Below are 22056 nucleotides of genomic sequence, written 5' to 3'. Positions count from 1 at the left end.
AATATTGTGTAATTCATTCATGTATTTTAGAATCATTATAGGATATTTATTTAGCACACATATCCATGCAAGTAGTGCTTGCTGCCACAAGGGGCTCTTGCTGCCACAAGGCATGCTAGGAGTTTATTGCTGTTCTCTCATCCTAACAGAGATTGTATTGTTAAGAATCAACAATGAACAGTCCAAATCAGTCATCACAATTTTAATGTTCTACATATTTTCATCAAATAAAATCCAGTCAACCAGTCACATTTTAGTTGCACACTTATGGCAGGACACTGGAGTACATGTAGATAGGGTAGTGTCACAGTGAGCTGTGCAATAAACTGTCTGGGAAACAATGGTCCTGGAGTTGTCGGAGCCAAACAGTTGTCTGGGCCAGCCAGGGGTTTGTGTCATAGCCTGGAAGTTGTTGAGCACCATTTTCAACAGTATTGCAGCAATATCGCATCAAACATGAGCAGTGGACTGCAATATAGTATGCATGTGAAGAATCAAAGCCTTATCTTTGGCTTGACAAGCTAACACTGAAACCTCTCCGCCACCTCCCAACTGTCTTACCTATTGATGCACTAGACGCTGCACCTGGTCTGGGCTTGGCGTCTAATGGTGGCTGCCAGGGCTGGCGGATGAATGTGGTGGTAGCCATGCCTTCACCATCAACACTTTCAGGGTCACAAGCATCTGTGGACAGCTGCAACACAAAAATTTCATTCAAGCATGGTAACGATATCCGCTATTTGTCCTGGGTAACAAAGTAGGGGTTACCGCCACTCTGAACAACACTGCAGCTGGGGCCTTGTATCTTGAAGTGGGAGACATCAGAGGCTAAACTACTTTCCATCTTGTGTGCCAAGAAGTATCAGCACATCCAGCAAACTTTCAGCAACAACTAGACTGTGCAAGATACTGACAAAAGATTGTATATTTTTAGGTATTCTTTTCATCACAACAGTGATGTTTTCATCTTTGGTGAAAAGTAAATGATAAATCCTGCAACTGCCTGTCAGACAAAACACATGAACACATCAGCATCTAGCTCATGCATGGACTTCAACAAACTTATAAATGTATAATCTACAGGTATCACATCTACACTAAACACCTCACAGTTCACAATTCAGCAGATTCATTCTATACACTTATCAGGCGTAACCATGGTTCCCTATACACATTTGGACCAAACTATACAGCAAGCATCCAGGGCTGAAAACACACTACTTCATCGGCCAGGTTATTACAAGACATAGATCACACAACTATACGGAAACATGTACTTTTCTGGTTGAAATTGATATTTTATACTTATCCTGACTCATGCTTAATTGCTTATCTCCTCTCGATGGAGAAGGTAGTGAAACACCTGAAAGCTCTTGAAGTTCCCTTCTAAAAGAAGCGGATGCAAAATTCACACTCACCCATGTATTACCTCCTTTCCCATGATACTTTACTCTCTCCTATATTCGCCCGAGACGAGAATATGAGAATTCAGCATGTCTGTGAGGGGCGGCTAGGAGGGTTTTTGACATGAGTCAGGATAAGTATAAAATTCAATTTTATTCAGAAAAATACATATTTTTCCTTATCCTGACTCATTGCTTATAGAATCCGACAGAAACGACAGTGGGTCAGAGCACGATGGACTCTGCTGACTGTTCCTAATTACGTCCAATAATTCCCTCCCTAACGGGAACTTGTAACAGCGATCATTCGGTCCTATTCCTCTCATATTCATTGTAGATTTCGGGGGAATCACATCCAGTCGAACCTATCTTCCACTGGCGACTTCGTTGACTGACCTACTAGTTTCTGATGCAACTAAATGTCAAGATATAACAATCGAGACTAGCTGTGACCTTTCTAAATATAAATATCTTCATAATGAATACAAGGTCCTAATAACTCATGCTAGTCTGTTCAAGACGTGCATATGGACTTTCCACCAATATACTCTGCACAGCATCTCGCTTCCACAAGTCACGTGATAAATCGGGTGAGTTAAATCAGCACCGTCAGGGAACTGTTAGTTGCTGAGCAATGACAAGTGGCCCAAACTGGTGATTGCCAGTGACGTTCTCTGTGGCTATGTCTCGAAGGTAATGGTTGGCAAACACCGTGTTTGACTTAAAAAAACAGCCTTCCATAATAGCAGATAGCGAGCAATTTCCATGTAACGCTAGTGTAGAAGCTAGGGTTCTGACTTCATGCGAGTTAGAAGCTCGCAGAGGGTCTAATCCTGCTGCTTTATATGCTCTGAGTATAACTACTCTAATCCACACTGAGATAGTTTTACGGGATACTTCCGTAGGTGCCTCAGTAGATATAGGGACAAATGAGAAGATTCTTCCACTCTGGTAATTGTAGTGTTGGTTGTCCTAGCTCTTCTATAAGTGTTGGAAACCAATCTCTTGTTGGCCAGTAAGGCGCAACCAAAATCAGTTGTAATCTCTTCGTTAGTCTGATTTTCTCGATGACTTTTGGTAACAATACTGGAGGGGGAAACAACTACGCGTTTAGTCCTCCTCATGGAATGCAGAGAGCATCTGTTGACCAGGGTAAGGGATCTGGTACTGGTGAAACAAAAGTTGTTGTCTGTTTGTTGAACCTTGTTGCAAATAGGTCCATTTGCAGTGATCCGAAGGCTTGACTGATTAGTTGAAACGCTTCACCATTCTGTTGGAGATGGATGAAGAGGACGAGATTGGGTGTCTGCCATGATGTTACAGGCTCCTGGTATGTGACATGCTTGTACTTGAAGATTCAGACTGTCAACTAAAATGAACAGTTGAAACTTCAGGTGTAGTAGAGATAGTGATCTCGTTGATCCTTGTTTGTTTATGTAAAAGGCTACTGTTGAGTTGTCCGTGTGGATCATTAATAACTTGTCTCTAAATGCTTTCCACCAGTGGTGGATTGCATGAATGACCGCTTTCATTTCCAGCTGGTTGATGTGAAGAGCCTGTTCCTCTTCGTTCCAGATTCTTGCTGCTAACTTGTTTCCCAGAGGAGCTCCCAAACCTTGCAGAGATGCATCTGCATAGAGGTGGTTGTTGAATGCCGGCTCTAACAAATAGGTTCCTGCACAGACATTCGATGGGCGAGTCCACCACAGCAGAAAGGGCTTCAGACTGTCTGGGAACGGATTCTGTCCTCTGTTGTTGGAAGGTGAAGATTCAAGTAGTGTTGTAAGGGACGCAACTGCAGTCTTCTTCTCCTGGAAATATCTTGCGCTGACATGAAAAGACCTAGTAGACACTGCCATTGTTGAGGTGTTAACGGAGAGAGTAGAGCTTGCATTATCTTTTCTTGAATCTTGACCCACCGGTCCTCCGGAACTACAATCTGATTCAATGAAGGGATAAAACGAATCCCGAGAAATTTGATATCCTGTTGAGGTTCCAGTTCCGACTTTAGGTGATTTACTAACCAACCCAGTTGTGTTAGTAGCCTGATCTAACTGTAGTCTGTAACTGTTGACATATATTGGTGAAACTGGTCGACCACTGACTATCAGGTTAAAAGAGCACAAAACATCAGTTCAAAATTTGGATCAGAAGTCTGCCGTATGTGAACATATCATGCACAACCCCAATCACAAGATTGTTTGGGACAACACCATGACATTAGTTAGGAACGTCAGTGACTTAAAAAAACGGAAGCTCCTACAAGCCATTGCAATCAATCGGAACAAGCCCTTAATCAACAGAGACGGAGGTGTTTACTTACCCAATGCATGGAACCACCTTATCCTCAGTGACTAATCTTTATCCAAACATCTTTATCTGTAACTCGTTAACCTAATCAACACAAGCTTGCACACCAATCAGTTGAAGCCTGTACATAAGTTGAAGCCTGTACATCAATCAATCGAAGCCTGTACGTCAAGCAATACAAACCTGTATATCTTGTTACCCATTGATATCGGTCTACTGTTATGTGTATATAAACTACAACCCTTTAGTTTTATCCTCACCTCACCTGAAGAAGAGACTAGAATCTGTCCCAAAACGTTGTGACCTTGTATAATACAGAAGTTGAACCATAAAGCACTTTTAGTTTGTTGTCTGAGTTGACTTTTCCGTTGATGCGCTTGTATGCCGTCACCCAGATAAAAAGCACTCCGTAGCCCCCGAGGTGTAGATAATTGAAGATGGGTTTGGATACCCGAGTAAATAGCCTTGGGGGTGAAGATATTCCAAACGATAGGACTGGCCATTGGTAGTGCAGACCGTTGAAAAGGAAGCACAGATATTTCCTGGATTCTCGATGAATCAGGATATGCAGGTATGCATCTTGTAGATCTATGCTGGCTAGATAGTCTGCCGGTCTTAGTTGAGGAAGATGTAACATCTTCAAATGTTCTAGATTCCATAGAATCTTCATGATGTAAATGAGTCAGAATTTCTCTCTGGTGTTCTTCTTCGGTACTAAGAATATTGGAGAGGAAAAGCCGGTCGTTAGACTCTGTGGCTGTATTACTTCTACTGCTTCCATCTGCAACAGTGCTGATATAGCATCGGTCAACTTGTCTAGTTGATTGTCTGCGTAGATGATGGGAGTTGGTAGTTTGTGAGCAGTGGTATATCTTCCAGCGGAATCTTGTAGCTGTCTCACAGAATATTCATGATATAGTTGTTGTTGAGGATTCCCCACTTTTGCCAGTAGAGTTGAAGATGTCCACCCACTTGAGATGGTTGTACGGGAACGGCTGGGAGTGGAAGACTCCAGTCGTTCCGAACCTGATCTTCAGCGTTTATTTCCTCCACCGCCCCTAATCGATCTTCCTGATGTCTGAGAGCATTTATTTACTCCATAGGGGCAATGGAAGGAAGAAGACAATTTTTCCCCTCGATCGTTGATCCCCTTGATCATAACTCTGATATGTCTATTTAAGGACAGAAGTTAAAGTGTCGATGGATTTGATCATCATGACTTCCCTTGAATCTTGAGCAACCGATCTTGCTACCTCTTCAATCCTCCCACCAAACACAGTAGGTGCAGACCATGGGGCATGATACAAAGACTTTGTGAAGTTCTCACTCCATGACGCAGCGGACAGGAGGCCCTGTCTCTGAAGTCGATTAAGACCTGCAGTAGTAGAGGCTAGATGTTCGGACATAAACTATTGATCCCTCCTCTGTGTGACAAGCGCTGACAAGATCATAGTCCCTTCCTCAGTGGCAGGATTGCTGAATTGTGTAATGAGAGCCTCGTTGATGGCTCTAGATCGAGCCAATCCGAAGAAAGTTCGCCTCGTAGTAATGTCAAGTTGCGCCAGCCTCTTGTCTTCTACTTTGTAAAATCTGCTGCAAGCTGAATTGATAACTTCATAATGTTCGTCTTCATCAGGTGCTCTGATGAATGGTTTCATGTGATGAAGAGGGAAATGACGTGCGTTAAATGGCGGCACATGATGCTGTTGAAACTTGGTTGCTGACCTAAATGCTGTAGACAAAGTCTCAGGGATCGTAGATAGAGGAGCCATTCATCATTCATCATTCTTCATTTTATACATGTTGAATTCATTGGAATCCTTAGATGGTGACACAAGGTTTATGCCATCCATGATCCATGATGTGACTTCTGAGTCCCACAAGAGGGCTTCCGGTGAGAATTCTCGATGATGTATAACTTCATTCTTCCTACAGTAAGACGTATTCATAGATCGCCGATGATCCAGACTGTGTGAGTCTAAGTCCGCAGGGGAGGATGACTACATACAACATCTTCTATGAACAGGGAAGACTGAAGGAGACCTTCTCCGCTGACAAGTCCATCCACGAGTGCACTCACCCCGAGTATAACAACTTGTGCGAGTGCACTCACTCTGTGTGGGTGTGTCCTTCTCTGTACTGCGACCGTATGACCGGGAGCTGGATCTTCTGGAGTGCATGCGTGCATGCACCTCTTCTTCATCTTCAGATGTGAGTGAAGGCCTAGATGAATGCTCTCGCTGATTCGCAGTCAACTTCTTTCTTCTTCCAACCGTTGCTCCATAAGATTCATCATCTGCGCTGTAAATTGTTGCATAAAAGCGTCTGCTTTGAATGCCCGGATTGCGTGAAGTGACAACTGAGTTGAAGAGTTGTATATGATGCCCATGGTTGCAGTTGACATCTGCGATGTCTGTTGTAGATGAAAAGGGTTCTGAGGCATTGATGCCGTCGGTGTCGATCTAGCTGCCGACACCTGCTGATTACGTTGATTGATATCTTCACTCTGTATCATCAACAAAGGCTTGTAAAAAAATTGAAATTCCTCTAACGGGACCATCTCTTCGCCGATTGATTTCTTCGATGATCTTGAAGACGAGGACTTCAACTTCGACGATTTAGATTTCTCGACCTGCGACGGCCCTGTCTCTGCATAAAACATAAAATTGTTAATAATGTTGTCAGGAAAATATCCTTACTTCTTCATAATGCAGGTCATGCGTTATGTCATACATATACTACACGATCCCAGAAGCGACTCTCCTAACAAATGTACTACAATCTGCACATTACTGACAAAATGTAGTGCCAAATCTAGCATGTGTTACACGATGTCAAACAAATACTTAACAATCGCATGTAAGCGCAAGAAATAAAAGCTGATCCCAACTTATGAAAGCGGTTCACTGACTATATGTACCACGTTCCCAATGTAAACCAACTACACACATGATCATTAATTCAGAACACGCTGAATCAAAGTGAAACTTGAAAAATTGTAAATACTGGCCCAACAGGTGATAACGCCCTAGCATACTAGAACGTACATTCAAAACTTGTGCTTGACACAATGTATCAAAAACTATGCATGTTCAAATACATGCATGAAGCACCCTGGGCTGCAGTATCTGAACTGAACTGAGCATCATTTCATCCACCAGTCCATATGATCAATGATTCATTCAAGGTTCTAAAGAACCATACAAACACACAGTTCTCTACCCTCACACTGTCTGCAAGGACCCTTTAATCTAATAAATGGGTATCCCGGGCACCTCCATGCATAGCGCAGGGCTTGTGCTGAAACAAGTGAAAGTCGCTATCTTCCAAACATTGTGGCTGGCAGATGTCACATACTGAAACATTGTAACAACACACATCTTTAGGAGATCCTGCATGTGACTGAACCTCCAGTGTGTCAAAGGGATGGTGCAGGACTGCATTCCATATTACTGCCATGCCACATTTTGACAACAGGCCCCTTGCTAGTCTTCCAAAATTTACAGCTGAAAATGTTAGACTTCACTGTTCTCATGAGCCATCATTGCCTGTTTGCAGAACACTATCGAATGATTCTGTTCACAAAAAAAAGCTGGATCCTCCTGTTGCAAATCTGTAGGAAAAATCACCTTGTGAGGGGGTGGGTGATACTGGCATGGTGACCAGAGGGGTTCATACAATCACAAACATCATTACCTAACTCCATGACAATCAGATTTGTGGCAACATAGTGACAACACTTCCTGCCATTGATGATATTCATGTTTTGTGTATTTCTCTCAGAATGCAAGATAATGATTACCAAATGTCAAATTCAATTTCTTCTTAGTTCTAATCAGTGGAAAATATGTCAAAGTTACTAACTTCATAAGTTGAATTAGGTTCTCCAAGCAAAAATTATTTGTAGAGTATTTTTGCTCACCTTGTCAATTAAGAAGGATGGTGCTTGATTAATGCTCATAAGTATAATAATGTAGGTGATCAGGCACACTAATTAATACAACTTATCATAGCTACATGACACACACTTAAGTCAACACTGAGTCCATCACACTTGTAACATTTTTACTCAATGAAAGGACAAGGTATGATAGAGGCCCTTATTGGCCCACAACATGTCATGATTATCAAAATTTTACAACACGATAATTTTAACATGAAAAGGGCTAAATTAATTGTTGAAGTTACCTCCAATTGCAGTTTCATGTTTTTAGTGTTGTTTGCTTTCCTCTTTGTAGACCTCAAAGTTAACATATTTTTCAATATCTTCTAGAAACCTACATTTTCTGATTTTCAGAGTGATAGAAAAGTATGAGCAAAAGCATGACCCATCCCAATTTTTTCACCACATATGAAGAGAGTAAACTAGAATGCACACCTAAAAAATTGTGGTGGGTCACACTTTTGCTCACATCAAAGTCTTCAAAAAAGTACATTTTTTTCAGTTTATGAAAGTGCCCCATACAACATCTAAAAAAATAAACACTGACATAAAATAACATAACATCTTTAAAAACAATCCATCACATTTACATTTCTGTGCCATGATACATTATATTTTGAATGGTTTTGTGTTCTAAAATACACATATCAAACATCTTTATTAAAATTTTCAATATCACAAGGCACAAGGCTGATTTATGAGAGGAAAACACTGGTTTTTAGTTGTTGGTCTCTGCTAGAAAAGTGAAAAGATGTCTGAAGATTTTCAAAATATGAGCACTTTGTTATAATGTCAGAATTTGACCATAGTTTTTCTATCATCTATTTATAAAACACCTTTGAGTCACCTGTCACTGTCAAAATAACACTGTCACTCTGCAGGATTGCCATGTATAAGCATATGCATTTTCTAAAAACTTATGTACATTGATGTTTCCAATGAAATATTAGATTTCATTTAACCAAAATGACTACACTTACGTGTATGAAAAGGATTTTTTAGCTAGAATAAGAACATTGTATCAAGGTCTAGCAGATGATGAACACAAGCAGATGTCAAGTCATACATAGTTGTAAATATATAAGCTTAAATTCACATTGTGAGGCAAAGGAATATGTAGCCTAATGGCTGCAATAGTGGACTGTTGGTGTTTTTTTGTTATCAGACATGCAGGTTCAAATCCATGTAACTTTTCTTTCTTTTTTTCAAGGTTTGTTTATCAAGTCTACAATGTTTAACTAAACTGTTTCACATCAAGTCCAAATATTGTAATTCTTTTCTTAAGTTTGGTAATCTATGTTACAACACTGTTGAAACAAGTTTTAACTAACATCATGTAAATCTTTTCTTTAAACACTGACCATTCACCTTTTCAAGTCGGTCTAGTTGCCTTTGTTCCCAGGATTTTTATTTCATATTTTATATATTTTGATCTACTTTAGGTTCATACACTCTTGAATACTGCAGTTCTTGACAGCGAATCAGAAACTGAGATTGATGACTGTGTGAATGAAGAGTAATAGTAGATGTTTTATATCTTTAAAATGGATAAGTTGTGAATAATTACTCGGTGAAGTCTTTTGAATACTGACTTAAACACTTGCATGCTGTTAATATGAACCTGCGCTGACAATGAAATTACACCTGAAATGGGCCCCTTTGAGGTCAAGACCTGTGATTTTTAGTGCAACATGGTTGGCTATTGTAATAACATATGGTGATTGAGATGTTAACTGTATATTTGCTAAAACTGGTTGTATAAATGCTGACTTGTAACACTTAACTTAACAGTTAAAATGAAGCTGTGCCTAAAATGTAGCTTTACCCAAAACAGGCCCCTGTGATTCTTAGTACAACATGATTGGTTATCATGCTTACATGTTGTAAAATTGACCCATGGATTACATTTGCAAAGAATGCTGTGAATAATGACTGAGTTTTGGGGACACATTTGGCAAGTAATTGAATTAACAATGTTTTGCAACCCTAATTGGGCCCCTTGAGGTTAAAACATTATGACTGACATTGATATGTTTTTCAGCATGACTACCTGTCGTAAAACTGCTGTAATTTGTATGTAAATAAAATGACAGCTGTAAATAAGTCATTATGGCACACTGATATTTCAGACTTCTTGTTATTTTTCATGAGAACTGATAAAACCCATTTTGGGCCCTCTACAGTGAAATTACACCTCAGATCATCATCTATAGAATATAGCATTTTTATGCAAAGCAAACTTGTCTCTAAACAAATAACATGTTTTCAGCCAATTCTGTTAGTGTGCCAAAAACCACCCTTATCATACCTTGTTCTTTTCCAGATATCTTGTAAAGATACTTCTAGATGCATACAAGGTGTGATCAGATGAGGGTTCTGTATTGTTTATTACTCACTTGTTTACCCAACATCCAGCCAGATGTTAGTATGTTAATGAAAACAGAGTAGGTGGTGTATAACTGTGTTTGGGTCAAACATTAGCATGACCAGAAAGAAATGGAGGAGATAGAGAATGGTAAATGTAAAAGCATATGAATCACAAAGAATCTGGACAAAAGATTCTCCAGAAGTTGAGTAGCATGATGGGTAGTTTATAAATGTTAAAGTTTACTCTTGTTAAAATGGTCCCTAATGTAAATCAACATGATGAAGTTAATGCTTTGCCCACATTTTCATGAACTTCTATTATTAAATTGTACGTATATATTTTCTGTTTCTCTTGAACACCACATCTGTACATCATAAGGGAGAAGTGTCATGCACTCAGAGAATAAAATGCCAGCCATTGTATGCAGCTGTTCCTCTACATGTCTATTTGGACTACCGATGACTGATCTTTTTCACATGATCATTTAACTCTGCAAAAGAGCAGTATAAGTTCTTTAATGTGGACGATGGCAAGTGAAGGCTTCTGGGCTGTACAGCTAGACAAACTCCCTCTGTGAGTACTCTATGACAACTGAGAGTGAGGTGAAGCATGTGACAAGCATATTTACTAAGTGAGGATGCAGACAGAGTACATATATGCCACAGTCAACTGCATGCAAACAGTTAATACCGGGTCCCAGCTGGCAGCACCTTCAGGCAGCTCCTGAAATTGATGTAGTGACCATTAACTTCACACATTTTAAATTAATCGAGACCTGAACAAAGAAATCAACTGATTAATGGATTTATCCACACAGCCATCAATAGTGGAGGGATTAAGAAGGACAAAAGAAAGCAATTCAGAAACCAAGTTCTAATGTTTTAACCCTTACTGTCATTCTCATCCCACCAGGTCACACTGTTATTAACACTGCTCTAAATTGAAACATGGCAGAAATATTACAGAAATAAATCTCTACAGTATCTTCACAATATTTATATTGTTCCTGTCTATTCCTTGTTGATACAACAGGTCAAACACAGCATTCTATGGACACTGGTAACTTTCATACAAGATGTTTATACAATATATGTAATGGTTACCATGGTTACAGTGATGTGAATAGAGGAAGTGGGTATGTTGGTGTAATTTAGAATGTGCAGTAGGATGGTTTACCACAACATGGTCGCTTGATGTCCGATTCGCCCTGTTTCTCCAGTGGTCAAAGGGGGACAACATTGCAAAGTCACTGACTGTGTTACCATGGTTACTGTTGTGTTCCTGGATGAGCAACACTCAAGTGATGAGTTCAAACAGGCATAACTCAACATTATTACCAACATAGACAGAAACCTGGAGGGACTTACAGCAGCATTGGTAGTCATAGTACATACAAAGTGGCCACATTCCGAAATAAAAGAATTACAAGATATAAAGCCATTAAAATGATTAACAGATTTCACCAACTTCTCGTATATCTATTCGTGCCTAATTTGAAAAAATATCTAGAGGACATTTTGGATAACAATAAAGTCTTTGACGCTGACATTGAACCATGTGACCATGAAAGTGTGAACATGGTGAAGGTCAACCTCACCACACTCAGTTGGACCCCGATGCTCAAGGAGATTGGAAGGCACTGCGACTATCATAGATCAGTGTTTAAGCATGGAGCAAACAAAAAGCTGGATTCACTGTGCACGAAACAAAATGTGAAAAGAACAACATTGCCATGAATTCACAAACCAGAGACAAATCATGATCAGTGATCAGCGTAACTAAGATACAGACAACATTTCCACATGGAAGGTGTGGGCCAAAATGGGGTGTCAAGGCTGACAGGCACAGACTTTACATGACAAGAACGTTCTTCAAAACACTCTCAACTACTTTGTTAAAAAAAAAAAAAAATAGTTTCACCAGTCACAGTAGGCACCATATTTTGTTCAAGTAAGTGTACCTTGAATGCAAGAAACTTCAGCAGAGAAAAAGGCAGTTCAAGTTTTCTGATTGTATACAGCAATCAGCAAAACAATACGCTAGATCTATCATATCATAAGAATTAAAATCATATTACCAGTATCAATAAATTCATGAATCAGTCAATAGAAGGAACCACTAAACATTCTTTGATCTACTCAGATTTAATATTGGAAATATTCTGACTAAGTATTTTCATGGCTTACAAATATGGAGCCCCAAAACTCCTGTAAAACCTTGCACCCTTCTATGTTTAGGATCAACTAACTGTACAGTCAAGTCCTTGAGTAGTCAGGTGGAAACAGTCCAATCAGTAACTGACTTTCGCTTAAACACTCACACAGACTTATAGCTGAGATGTGCCATGACACTGTACAGAGTAACATATATGTGTGAAGAGTTCTAGTATTGTTCACATGGTGAATATGGTTGAAAATAGGTAAGCATCAGGAACATGAAAACACTCCATTACTGCACATAGCACCATCACTCTCAATGAATTAAAACAACTGTTTCAGAGAAAAATCCTCTGTAAACGTGAACATTCAAAATCAGAAGCCAGGATTGACAAGGTTTTGCTGTACAAAGAAAGAATGGTGGGCAAATGACCACGTAAGAGCATAGAAAGAAAAGTACTCTTCTAAAACTGTCTGAAACAAGTAACAATACAAGTAACTGACAAACTAACACCAAGCCAAAAGTCCATGAACATAATGCTACAAATCGAACTACAGAATACAAAAACAGAGTTATTATCAGATGACATATGATCTAGGACACTGACTTCAAGCCCAAATAAAAAATACGCTTCAGTTACACTATGCCAGTCACTTTCAAATAAACATAAACATGAAGTTTTATCCTAGTAGTATAGGGAATGGGGGTTTTAAAACACTTTCAAGAAAAGTCTCTACAAAGCCTTATTTACTAAATAAGGCTTTGGTTGGGTCCTTAGCTCTTGCTACTATTACCCCTACTACAAAAAAGTTGGCGCCTCTTAACGTGTGTTGGTAGGAGGTAATACTGTGCCGTACGGTACGATCAATAATTCTTCTCTTACAAACCCCCTACCCGGCCCATCCCTCAAGTAGTACAAGTTAGGTTCGTCGGCTTTTATATCCACTTTATCTATGTTGTAAGTTTTGACTGACCATATAGGATCGGTGGCCCGCTTACGGCTATCACCCTCGTGTTCCCCCGGCTGGTATAGATACCTCACTAGGGCCCTATCTGGTATCTGTTTCTCCTTCCCACGCAATGGAGCGGCCGACTCTGCAACTATTGATTTTAGTTTGATAGCGTCTGCCGGTTTCTTACCGGTGAGACGGGTGACTTCATGGTTGATTGCCGACACCACCTTGGGTAACCTCGTGACCCATTCAGTCGATCGTTTTCCAGGGGTGACCATCTCCCTAGCATACTGATGGCCGAACAAGCGCTCAGCCAAAGTCCTATTAAATCTCTCAACTATGGCTTGGCTGCGATGGGCTCCGGCCGTGCCACGCCTGACCTTTGTATCGTGTTTGGCTAGCAGTTGTGACACGGCACCCATGAACACCCGTCCGGGGTCAACTTGCAGCTCTGTTGGCCACGTCAGCGGACTGCGTTTGTATATGCGTTCGAATCCTCTGGCTACCTGGGCCGAATCTTTCATGGTCAAGGGTTCGGCTTCCTTGTAACGACTGGCTACGTCCACTACGGTTAAGGCATACTTGTACCTCTTGTCGTGGGGTAGGAACAGTAGGTCTGCCTGGTGAACGCTATTAGGTATGTTAATACCGAACCTCCTTCTAGGCACGTAGCGTGGTGCCGGCAAATAGATCTGCCACAGGGCTTGTTTTTCAAGCCACGCTTTGGCTTCCTCCGGGGGTACTCGCGCTATTTTAGCTAGCTTATCTACTGCGCTAGCTCCTTTCCAGTACCCACGCGGGCTGTAGTAAATAGCCTCAAATTTTTTCATGTCCATACGCGTATGTGTTTATCCCATCAATAGCTATCCAACGTTTCGTGTCCATAGGCGACAGGGACGTCTTGTTTATAGTCAGTCCGTATATCTTATGTCCATCACTTCTAAGTGTGTTCATTTTATGCCTAAAGGTACGGGTCTTGAACAGGGCTTCCTTGAATCTGGCGTGTTTGATGTGTTGTTTCACCACATACTTCTTAACCCCCTTAGCCTTCCGGATCTCACTATTGTCGGCTTTCAGTATGGAGTACATCTTAGGTCTCAAACCTATGTACTCGGCTATGGGCGTGCCAGCACACTCGTCCTTCATCTTACCTAGGACCTTTTTATTTACCGTACTGTGTATGGCATGGGTCTTAGGGTAGTCGCTGGTGTCGTATAAATCGAGGTGTTTTTTCATGTCCTCGTACACGTCCTCGGTTCGAATCTCCATCAGCAGGGAATCCGTGTCAGTGTACAGCACTTCACACCTGTCACCGTACTGTTTCTTGAGCTCGTTGTAGTAAAAGTCGTACATCAGGTGTTTGGATAAATCGAGAATGCTCATCCCCACGTAAACAGGCCAGTTGAATTTTATGTGGCTTTTCTTCATGTGTAGGGCAACCAGGTTGTCTGTGAATATCTTACTACGGTTGAATGCCGGACTGGCTATCAATCTCCTGAGCTTGTCTTCCTCACTCGACCGAACCAGCTTCACGGTCACGCGTTTCCTCAGGTTCTCCATAGTCTTACCAAACACCGAGTTGTTCATGAGCTTGTAGAGATTTTTCTCAAAATCACTGGTGGCTTTTTTTCGTAGGTCTGTGTTCATTCTGATGTAGGGCTCCATCCATGGGCTCTGGTCGAACATGAGCACCCTGTGTATTTTGGTCAGCCTCATACCCAACGACAGGTACAGCTGTAGGTTGCGATAGTGAACGATGTACTTGGTCTTATTCATTAAGTTAGGCACGAGTTTTTCAACGTCTGTCACACGCCCACTTAACAAGTTATGTTGGTACTCAGACATCCAGTCTGGGTTAACCCTCATACGTTCGGGGGCCAGGGGGTAGCTGTTGTGCGATGTGTGTAATTCCTTGGTATACTCTAAGTCAACCTCGAGGATATAACCTTTGTTCGAATCTGGTGCAACCCCCATAACATCAACGTGGGGTACCCATTCGAATCCCCCTGTAGGTAGATACTGGCTCATGGCCCAGCCGTACAGGTTGTTTGCGTCGAGGTAGAGAATGTGATTGGTTGGTTTGTTAGGATCGTAACCTTTCACGTATTGATTATTTGCTTTCGCGTATCGTTTGGATGCCATGGAAATCCCACCTCGCAAGCCTTTCTCAATGAATAGGTGTATGTCGTAATCTGTGAGCAATTCCAAATTAACTCCGGTCTTTTTAAGCAAGGCGTCCCACGACAGACCTGGGCTGGTGTAATACCATGCGGGGTCGAGTTTATACTGCTTGAAACACGTTCGCCTAAACGTCTCAAACACGTCGGCTAACAGCAGTACATCTGTCCTCAAGTACAGGTCATGATAATCACCCAGGTTCTTACAACCCAGTTTATTCCATACGTTAGTCGCGTGCGAGTAATCATCTCGTGAGACGGACGCCTCATTCAGCTTGCTATAAAAGCAGTCAATAGGGGGTAGTCTGGTCTCGGTGAACTTGACCCAACTATCCATGTACTCATAGGGGTACACACCCTTCCTCATAAGCAGGGGTCTAGTCTCGGCGTCTGTGTATCGATCGGTGATAGGGAAGGTATTGTTGGCCTTGACCAGACTGTCGAGTGACGACAGGAGGAACTGAAACGAGTCAATGAACCTAAGTCCGTTTAAGCTGAAGGAGATGTATCTCTCCATGTTGTTCGGGATGCACGTTATATTACCATCGATTTTCGTGATGGCCTGCATGATCAAGTGTGAGTCGTACCCTCTCAAGTCGTGAAAGACAACGGGGATGTTTATTGTCTTAGGGTTGATTTTAAGCTTGAGGTTGCACGCGCTGTGAGCGGCGCCTCTATACTTACCAGTTATGTGGCAGTGATCTCTCACCGAATCACCGTTAAGTGGTGAGTCGCACACGTGACAGTTAGTGCTACTAGCGTGAGCTAGCCTGTCGACTCGGGTCATACGCATGGGAGCGATTCTATACAATGCATTCCTAATAATTTTTTCTTCCTCCTGCAAACACTTTAGAAACCTTTCAGCCGCGTCAGGGCCCCTATACACTACCGGAGCTTTCGTTTCCCCGTCACAACGGACGGCAATGTATCCAAACCCACAGGCTTTATGCTCTTGTGTTTTGTGGGTAAAGCTACCACTGGGAACCTCGCCGGCGGCACCACTGGGGGGTGTGGGGGAATCCCCCACCACCAAGGCTTCGAAGTCGGCGTATATGATATAAGGCACAGACATTTGGTTCTTGTGGTTACCGAATTTTAGGATATTATCACCTTCCTTAGGCATGTCGACTCGTATGGCCGTCTGCCCCACACCTTGACAATCATCCCGGTGGGATTCTAATAAATCAGCTCGTGTGAAGCCATGTAGGCATCGTTCACAGAAGTGGGTCTTTTCTCTGTGTGCCGATTGGTCATACAACAGCCTGCTAAAGTGTTTTATCCATGTGTAGTGATACTTGTCACCTCGCTGGATCATGAATATATTGATAACTTGGCGATCCTTCACCGGGCTGACCCTGTGTACTATTGTTGTGTTACCTTCATGCCCAAAGACATTTATAGCCAGATTATTCTGTTTTTCTACTTTAGTGATCTGGGATATGGGGGTGGGTTCATCTATACCATCCCAGTTGAGCCCATCATCCTGAGGATAATTAGAAGACCTGTTCGGATTAGTGTCAGCTGGAAATAAGGCTGACCTGATAGCTAACCTCAGGCAATCGTTTCCTCTATTCTTAACGTTTACTATGGCATGTTTGTTCCTATAGTAGGGGGGCAAGGCTAGGTATGATCCGCCTCTGAACGGCACGTAGTTAGCTATGTCTAGATAGACATTATCGATTTTATCTACAGCCCACCCGGACCCCAAGTGTGTGTAGCGTTCTAGGTATTCTCGTATCTGTTGAAAACTGGTATCGATTGATGCGTCAATGGTCTCTGTATGTGTGACGACCTCTTGTTTACCTCGGAAGTAAGGCTGAACATACTCAGTGACCCCACCCCCAACCTGCTTATCGAGCGACATTTTCACTGTGATCTGAAACTTGATACTTCCTAGATTATTTAGTTCCTGGTTGACCTTATCAGCTATCAGAGGCTTGATATCTGTAATGTCTATGTTTCTATCAACGTGTATGCGCCAACCTCTCAAATAGTTGCCTACAGCGCGCTCAGTGCGCACGAACTGTAGGTCAATAGCTCTATTCTGTCGTAATAATTCTAAAAGTTGTGGTTTCCTCATACGGGAATACCCGCCTAAACCCAAATCGTGTGCCTCGGCTTTCAGTTGTTTTACAGTGGGACGTGCTACGGGGGGATGTGATAACAATTCGACTAACCCGGCTCTCCCCAGTTTTGAATAACCCGTGTATCCAAACTGTTTTGCTTGAGCTTTTAATTGTTTTACCGTAGGGGCTTCTAAACCTAGTAATCTCAACAATGCTGACTTCCGCATTCGAGAATACCCGATCACACCTCTCTGTTTTGCGACCCGCTTAAGCTCACGTACAGTAGTCATAGTGTTTACACCTAACATAACCAATGTCTAATTGGAGTCTATCTTGAGCAGTCGCCTACGTTCTTTTATGTAGCCCTTTTTATTCTCGTAGATGAGTTGATGTCTGACTACGTTCGCTCCGTGAGCTTTACATAGACAGTAGTGCCCTTTAACCCCGATACCACACACAGAACACGTGTAGTTAGGACTTCCCATATGGAAACAACAGAACCTAGTCCTGCATTTCCTACCACAGACCTCGGTCTTCCCCATAAGTATGTATTCGCATCGGTATGGAGCGGGTCTCATGTTTACTTATATGGGTATTTTAATTTAATTGCTTCGCAACCAACGCAGTAGCTGCTATACCCAACACTATGAAGCCCAGTTCACGATTCATTTGTCCCTTGGATGGTGTGTAGTACTGAGCGAGTGTGGGTTTATTGAGCGGTTCCAATCGTTTACCAGTTAGTAGGTAGTATTCTTTCATTGCTTCATCGACATCGTTGAATGTTTGAACGGCATGGTTTTCACGCTGGAGTTGTTCGTTAATAAAATCGATCCTCTGGAGGCGTTTTTTAGCGTACTCGGCCTGTGCCTTTTGTAAGTTCTCAGTAGCGAGATCGTGCCGCTTCCTTTCTTCCTGTATTTCAGCCGCGTGGTCATCTCGTAGTTTCGAGAAGAGGAAATTACTCCCGGAAAATGCCAGGGCATTCACTAACGCCCCACCGACCATCATAGCTATCGTGGCCATCCTATATTTATTTCATTATATTTTCAGGTATTATCCCTTGTTATACTAGGATGTCTTTTGTAGCCATCGCCATACCAAGGTTCATTATGAGCATACCCATATCCTGCAGGTTGAAATCTAGCTTGATAGTTGGTTGTTTAAGCACCATTTTAGTCAACCGAGCGTACCCTACGGCTAGACTGGCGACCACTGTGGCGTGGTATGCGTCGTTGACGAACGTTTTCCCCTCAGACATTATGTATATGATATAAAAATATTAAAATTATAACATGATATGCGGGTCGACAGTGGGGGTTACCTCACTGTTGGGGGGTACCACCTCACTGTTGGGGGGTACTCCCACGTATAACCATGTTATAACCACGGCAGCACCTACAGCCAACAACAGTCGGGGGTTGATAATTTTATGTTGGTTACACCACCGTTTTTTACCGGCAGCTACTCTCTTAGGATTCTTCTGCCTGGTTACTGTTTCCCTGATCTCCACTGTCACCTCGGGAGGGGTTTCCCTCACTGTGGGGGGTACCCCCACCGTCACCTCGGGAGCAGCATCCATCTATACTATTATTATTATTTTTTCTCTCAAATTGACAATGCTTTGCCGTGATAATCGCCGCCGTCACTGGAGCCAACAACATGCCATATTTGTGGTACAGCTCGCAGCTGATAGAGCTCACGGCGTGTTCGATAAAAGGGTCTTTCTCGAGGTCTTCCCACAGGTAAAGTCGGCGCTCTGGTGGAATGGGAAGGAAGTATGACACAATACCGGTGTATATCTGGGTCATAGCCAATCCTATTGTCTTTGTCATTTCTGCTCCGAGCCGGGACTCGTATCTAGCGTACAGCTTATCGATTTCTTCGGCTGACATTTTGTGAATTTTATCCGGAGTGTAGTCTCCAAAGTAATGTTTGGCTTTGCCGCCAACAGCCAACGCCACCAGTTTCTCTCGCTTATCATCAGTGGGGGAGACCCCCACACCCCCAGGTACCAACAATTGTTCGAGCAATTCCTCACACTCCATCTTATAATATAACAAGTAAGATTTAGTTTTAACTATATAATACGAATCCCTGTCCTTGCAGTGAAATAAGGCCACCCATCGCGTCTGCTCCCTGAGGTCTTTCAACACCGAGTTGAACTTCTGCGTTAGCACCCAGACGCTGTGATTTGCATGCTGGCCGGAGAAGGCCAGGTACGATAGCATGTCTCTCTTTTTTGTTATCTCGCGATTAGCGCTGCAGTCGTCCAGTATAAACAGCGTCGGTTCCCCTTTAAATTTCTCGTGAAGAGCTTTCAACCAGTCCTGCAGGCGTGTTCCAGGGTCGATTTTGTGTACGTCCGGGTCCGTCATCACCCAAGGTCGCGCGTACGTTTTATTCATGCTCAGAGTAGGGCACATGATAACGATGTTATCGAACACATCCTTGTAGTAACCCTCCAACATATCCAAGACGAAAACGGTCTTCCCACAGCCAGTCTGCCCGCACACTATGGCGCAGTGTGGGTCAGTGGGGAGGTGGGGCAGTGGGGGACCCCACGACTGTTTATTGTTGGGGGGTGTGGGGGGGTACCCCCCATCAGTAGATGGCTTGTACGAATCTCCCATTGTCTATATTAAGTTGCGCGTCCATAATAACGTACAGATATAATTTCAACTTACCAGCGGGTTGAGCCTTCTTAGTAATCTGGATGGTTATCCCTTCGCTGCCGTTATCTATACGGCGCCCGCTACCGTGCAGTTTATCATCATCCGTGGATCGCATGTCCAACCATAGGGCGTACTTGGTGGTCAGGTATTCACCGATCTGCACGGAGCCGAGGTCCAGGTCCTTTGTTATATAATGTGGGGTCCCCCCCACTGTCCCTGGTAGCTTTTTTATCTCATCCCACTGCTGGTGTGGTCTCATACCATGACTGAACAGCTGGTTGGGCACGCCCTCGATGGTCACTTCCACCTTTTCAATCTCGGGGTTGAAAAACTTCTCGCTGTCCCTCCGGAATGGCTCGTAATCCTCCACGGGGACGACCAGGATACCTTTCATCGATCGCGCCAGCCCGTTCAGGTTGATATTCCACACAGTGTCGCTCTTATCTCGCACGACTGATCTATGCCTCAGTACGCGATCGTACAGGATAGCCATCTTCCCAGAGTACTGGCTTCGAACCTGCCTGGCCAGCTCCGGGCTAGTGACCATGTCGAACTCCAGAGAGATGTTGTCTATGGCATAACTGGCCTCATCACCGTTCGGCGTACGCACTACTTTGCTATAGTCGTTAAACGTGAGCTCGTATTCGAGCCTATCACCCAGCGCGGCCTGGTAAAACGGCGCGTGTCCCGTGAGCAACTCGAAGTCGAGCGGCACGCAGAATCGATTCCCGTATGCTCGAGCGATGGCCTTTTCACCGTCTGATAGCTTGTCTAGCTGGTCTGGCGTGAAGGCATACCCTATGCGCGACCGGGTTGATTTGCTGATGCCCTGGTACACATCATTGACTCGTTCTCCCTCGCTTTTCCAGAGATCCCCGTAGCAGTGAAACACGTCGCTGTCGTCGATGCTCAGCACCTCGTTACCGCTGATCTTGACGGTCGTTTTCTTGATGATAGCTCGACCCACGTTCCGCACTAGCTCGCGTTTGTCGTTGTCGGAGGTCAACGTGATATTGAACGCCAGTCGAACAGTGCCTGGTACAATGAGGTCATTCTCACCAAGGTTTGGAAATCTAACCAGCAGAGTTTGATTCTGGTCTATCTTGCTGGGATTGTTGGTGATGGTCACCGACTGGCGCACGGCTCTGACTCCTAATGGCTCTCTCAATCTTCTGAAAGGATCTAATTTTCTGCCGTACATTGTTATATAAATGAAATATATTTTTAATACTAATGGATGAAGACATACCTATGGAGACGTGGGGCGATAGTGCCCAGGCATTCGATGATGACCAGGAGACCTCATTCAATACTGGCCTTCTACAGCAGGCTGTCGACGATTATTACGACGCAGTTGAAAATAGAGACAACATCAAGCCGTTGGGAAGGGACTATTACAAGTTTACCATCGATAAGAAGGGCAAGCTGCGTTTGAAGGCTCGCCCGGAGGCCGATCTCATGAATAAATACACGAGAGAACCGCTTGCCTTATCAACATTGGGCAGTAAACATGGGAGTAAGTTTGTCCGCGATGAACTAGGTTTCATAGATTACGGTGGCGCGCGACCTAAGCAGTATCCTCCGAAGTTAGTTCAAAGTCTGGAAGACATCAGGGACGCCCCATCGGTTCAAAACATGACTTATGATATTGAAAAGGTGTTGGCAGACTACGAGAACAAGCCCTTCCCGGGTCTCGAATTTACCTTTCGGGAACTGCGGGGGTTGGATCTGACGATGCAAACCATTCGCGGACATCTCGCGAAAAGCACGGCCAAAATTAGCGTGATAGACGACCACATCGCCCATGAAAAGACCAAACTCGGTGAAACTGAGGACGAGGCTCTGAAAGCCACCATCAAGAAACGAATACGTAATTTGGAAGAGGAAAGGCAGACCTGGCTGGAGACAGCATCCTCCTTCAAAGAAAAGCTTCGATCCCAGGTCAGCCGTATACGGGAAACCATCGATCGAGTCCTCTACCAAGACACCACGTTAGCAAACAGGATT

At 43.1% G+C, this 22056-nt stretch overlaps 1 protein-coding gene across 3 annotated transcripts in view; it reads right to left on the bottom strand.

The window, feature by feature from the left end:
• LOC137297633 (uncharacterized) overlaps positions 1–22056 on the bottom strand; it is a 34135-nt gene that overhangs the window by 6312 nt on the left and 5767 nt on the right. Inside the window, exons 3-5 of one of the 3 annotated variants that reach the window (XM_067829518.1) lie at positions 11201–11305; positions 10715–10747; positions 562–694 (exon numbers count right to left, since the gene is read on the bottom strand). In XM_067829518.1, coding sequence (XP_067685619.1) covers positions 562–694; positions 10715–10747; positions 11201–11305 — 271 coding nt within the window. The remainder of the gene's footprint in view (positions 1–561; positions 695–10714; positions 10748–11200; positions 11306–22056) is intronic. The other 2 variants (XM_067829519.1, XM_067829520.1) reach the window with 2 other exon arrangements.

Source organism: Haliotis asinina, chromosome 10 (assembly GCF_037392515.1).
Source record: "Haliotis asinina isolate JCU_RB_2024 chromosome 10, JCU_Hal_asi_v2, whole genome shotgun sequence".
Lineage (NCBI taxonomy): Eukaryota > Metazoa > Mollusca > Gastropoda > Lepetellida > Haliotidae > Haliotis > Haliotis asinina.
Note: the sequence above shows the minus strand (reverse complement) of the source record. Positions and strands in the feature narration are given on the sequence as shown.